We start from the raw sequence: 4,322 nt of genomic DNA, 5'->3' as shown, positions 1-4,322 counted from the left end.
GGCCTTGAACTCACAGAGATCCAGAGGTATTTCTACCTCTGGAGTGCTAGGATTAAAGGTGTGAGTGCCACCATTTTCTAGCCTTTGTATCTAGTGACTGTTCTGTCTCTGACCCCAGATAAGTTTATTAGGGTGTACAATATTTTGGTGAACACAATACCACCATACTCTGCCTTATAGCAGAGCACTTAAACAACCTTTTCACAATAAGTAGAAACTGAAAATTAAAAATACCTACCATAGTATAGGGCATCCACTTCTTTTTTTTTTTTCCTGAAAGACATTATTTTATTCACACCAACCTCTCTCCACTGCTCCACTAAACAGGTGGTTTTAACTGCAACATGAATTGGCACCAAATGCTCAGGCAGGCCTTAAATCCAGATGTCACAGACCAGCCCTGCCTTCAGCAGGCAAGGCTGCCCAATACTGCTCAGAGGCGAGGACCTGGGTTAGTGACTTGTCATTCTAAGAAACCAGACCCTGCTCCAAGGCCTGGTTCCACGCTGAACCAGAGCTCTAGCCCTGGCCTTCCTCCACAGTGAGAGGCAGTTCGTAGCTAGCCTTTGGTGTCAGGGTAGGGAAGGCTCCAGGAAGGGCTCAAGAGTTGCCTCACAGGGGACCCCTTCCCCGGGCCTTTTGGAATCCAGGTCGTCTAGGGCGCAGAGTTGCACACCATTCTGGGCCAGCCGAGCCCGCAAGGTGGGTGCAGTGAGGACGTGCAGCTCATGCAGCCGCTCCCAAGAACAAGAGAAAGCGTCGGGGCCCTCACCGCAGCCCCCTGCTGGAGGCACACTGGGGTATCCTGGGTGTGCCATCAGTTCGGCAGTCAGGGCACGGCCAGCAGGGATCTCTTCGAGGGCCCGTGCCAGTGACGCCAAGACTCGGTGAGCAGACATGTGGCGGCCACAAGTGCTCAGGCCCACAAAGGCGTCGGTCCACCGCAGGCCGAGGCGGGAGAAGGGGCCCATGGCAGCCCGGGCATCGCGCTCCACAGTGCAGGCGAAGGCACGCGCTGGTGCTTCCAGCCACGAGCAGCTGCCCACGCCGCATTCTACTGGCAGCCATGTGAAGCGCACCCCGAACGCCTGCAGAGCCTCGGCGAACACCTGACACACTCCTGGGAGCACGTGCACGTGCTGGTGCCCGTCTACGTGCGTGGGGGACCTGCCCAACAACTCCCGGAAGCGGCTGAGTTGAGCTTCCAGTTCCTCCCGCACCTGCGGGCCAGCTCGGCCGCGCTCTCTGCGGCTGTGCCGTTGACCAGCAGTGACACGCTGGTCACAGTTCCTGCCAGGAAGGCCTCCACGATGCCCTCATCGCGCCTCGGGCAGTAACCAAAGTCATCAGCGGTGACAACCAGCTGCACGCGGGGCCAAGCCATTGCTGCCGAACGCCGTCTGGAGACCGGAGGGAACGGGCTGCAGCGCCCGGACTCCGGCATCCACTTCTTAAAGCTGGGAGATTGAATACAGTTCCTGGTCAAACACAATTCTGGACCAGGGCTTAAGGCTTGGCTTTCACAGACCTGAGAAGAGGATGGAGTCAGCCACTAGAGCCTGGTAGAGGACCCAGCTCTAGCTTAGCAATTTAAAGTTTGTTCACATTGTACAAAAGGATAAAAGACACACAGTAAAGCAGGTTCATACAGAAAAAAAAAAAAAAACCTATACAGGTTCCAGTGTGTTTAATAAAGTGCATAGGCTTAAGAAAGAAAAGAAAAGGATTATAGACAGTTATAGAAAGAAATAGTTTAAAATTAATAAAGTAAAAACCTTTAAAGAGAGAAGTAAAGTAATAAAACAATAAAAAATGAATAAGCCACATAGAAATGGCAAATATACAGGGAGTCTGGATCCTACATGGTATTCTGTTGTCTTTGAATTTTTTGATTGCTGAATAGCAAATGACAGCTGCTGAGAGAAATGGGATTGAAAGGGGGACTGCTGAAATAAACTAGCCTAGATATTTTAAGAATGCCTTAACTTTAAAATGGAACTCAAAAAATGCACTGTTTGGAGAGGAGCTTATGCTCTTGTTTCCACGGGAAACAAAAGGCTGTGGATTCTTTCAGGGTTAGTATGGATCAGAGTTGACTGAGGGAGACCTCCTACATCTTGACTGGTAATATATATCAACAAAGGTTAGAGCTGGTCATCTGAGGATTTAGCCATTATCTCAATTTTCTCAGGGACCCCTGAAGATGCCTTCTCCCACAGACAACAGAAGGCAGTCTAGAGAATATAATGCCTATAATCCTAAGCAGTGGGGTAAATGATTTTTGGTTACTTGGTGGATTATAGATGTTTGTTTTTATTTAGGGGAATATAGGAATATAGCAAAAAAAGACTATTAATCTCAGATATTTTCTTTTAGCATGCATTTTGGTATATTGATACACATTTAGAGCTATTTTTGTGTTACTGTAATATATGTTTCTACTCTTGTTTGGGGTAATGTGCTTATACAGCTCATTTGAAAAATGCAATGCCTAATTAAGAAATGATGTTAGTAGTTAATCTATAATAATCAAACTTGTAGTCACATTAGATATGTTTTCAAGGTTAAACAGGTATATTTTAGATAGATAGATAATTTTCAAACACTTCAGAGACCTACAGAATGTGGTATTTAAGATGTTTAATAACCTAAGGTTTTTCATGACAATGAGACACATCTGCTCCTGGTAGCACCAATTTACTTCATAAAATGATGATGGGCATTGAAGAAACTCCATATAGATTTTTCTTTCAATGTGGCAAGGCTAGCCATTTGAGTAAGAAACTGACCTTGCCTTGACTGCTGACAGTATACTGTATAGACAAGACAAGTGGGAATTTTGCTAAGACAAGCCTGGATAGTCCTTCAAGATTCTTGCTTCACAGAAGCATCTGCCAGATATTTGCAGAACACAGAGGAAAATGACTGACGAACTTTGCCTATAGAAGGTGGACTAGCCCTTGAAATGTCCTGCTTCACTGAAAAGTCTGCCAGGCCTGTAGGTCAAAGATGAATGCCCCAACCTTGCAGAGAAACTTTGGGTGACTATCCAGGCAGCCAGATGTTTCTTTTGTTAGATAATTTTACATCCTTCTGGGGTCTTTGGTGGAGTTAAAGACTAAGAAGTTAGAGTTATAGTTTTCTTTAGTTATGATAGAAAGTAAATTATGTATAAAACTTTAGAATCACTAAGATAAGATACATAATGGAACATTTTCTCTGAATTTGCTAAGTACACATGGAATGAATATTGTAAATGTAATTCATACTTGATAACTGTTTTTGTGGCATACAATTTTACTATGCTAAAGTTAAAACTTTTCATTTTTATTTAGATAAAAATGGGAAGAACTCAGCCGGGCGGTGGTGGCGCACGCCTTTAATCCCAGCACTCGGGAGGCAGAGCCAGGCGGATCTCTGTGAGTTCGAGGCCAGCCTGGGCTACCAAGGGAGTTCCAGGAAAAGGCGCAAAGCTACACAGAGAAACCCTGTCTCGAAAAACCAAAAAAAAAAAAAAAAAAAATGGGAAGAACTCAAACAGGGGAGGAACCTGGAGGCAGGAACCACTGATGCAGAGGCCATGGAGGGGTGCTGCTTACTGGCTTGTTCCACAAGGCTCAGCTTGCTTTCTTATAAAACCCTGGACTACCATACCAGGGATGGCAGCACCCAAAATGGTCTTGGTTTTCCCCACTAATCACTAATTAAGAAAATGCCTTACAGGTTTGCATACAGCACAATCTTATAGAGGTATTTCCTTAACTGAGGGTCTCTTCTCTCAGATGATTTTATTTTGTGTCAAGTGGACATAAAGGTATCAAGCACAATTGACCCTTTTTCAACTTGACACACAAACAGATCACCATTAAGCCACAACCTTTCCTTTCTCATTCATTCCTAAGATCTCATATTAAAAAACATAAATAACTTTAAAAGTCCCATAGTCACTATAAATTTAAGCACATTAAAAGTTCAGTCTCTTTAAAATATCCAGTCTCTTTAAAAAAAAAATCCAAAATCACTTTTAAAAATTCAAAGTCCTTCAGCTGTTGGCTCCTGTGAAAACAAAATTAAGCTGAATACTTTCTTCAAGAAGGAAGAACTAGGGTCCACTCACAATATGAACAAAGCAAAACCAAACTCTAACTGTAGACGAATTTCTAAACTGTCTTATTAAATAAGAAACACAGAGCCAAATACAGAGTTAAAGTCAAAGAGATCAAAGCAAGAGTCACCTAGCTTTAGCTTACCACTCGCTGCTGTCCTTCCCCCAGAGAGACTTCCAATGTCTGACTTGTGTTTTTATTGCTTTCCTGTTCTGC

At 44.1% G+C, this 4,322-nt stretch overlaps 1 protein-coding gene across 1 annotated transcript; it reads right to left on the bottom strand.

The window, feature by feature from the left end:
- Positions 1-271: 271 nt before the first annotated feature.
- Positions 272-1,434, bottom strand: LOC128101224 (carbohydrate deacetylase-like). The gene is given in 2 exon segments (XM_052724148.1): positions 272-1,228; positions 1,231-1,434. Coding segments are annotated over 2 exon segments (810 nt in total). The 5' UTR covers positions 1,385-1,434; the 3' UTR covers positions 272-572.
- Positions 1,435-4,322: the final 2,888 nt, after the last annotated feature.

The sequence above is a fragment of the Peromyscus californicus genome, unplaced genomic scaffold, assembly GCF_007827085.1.
Source record: "Peromyscus californicus insignis strain IS unplaced genomic scaffold, ASM782708v3 Scaffold_7__1_contigs__length_154581171, whole genome shotgun sequence".
Lineage (NCBI taxonomy): Eukaryota > Metazoa > Chordata > Mammalia > Rodentia > Cricetidae > Peromyscus > Peromyscus californicus.
This window is presented reverse-complemented; position numbering and strand designations above follow the sequence as displayed.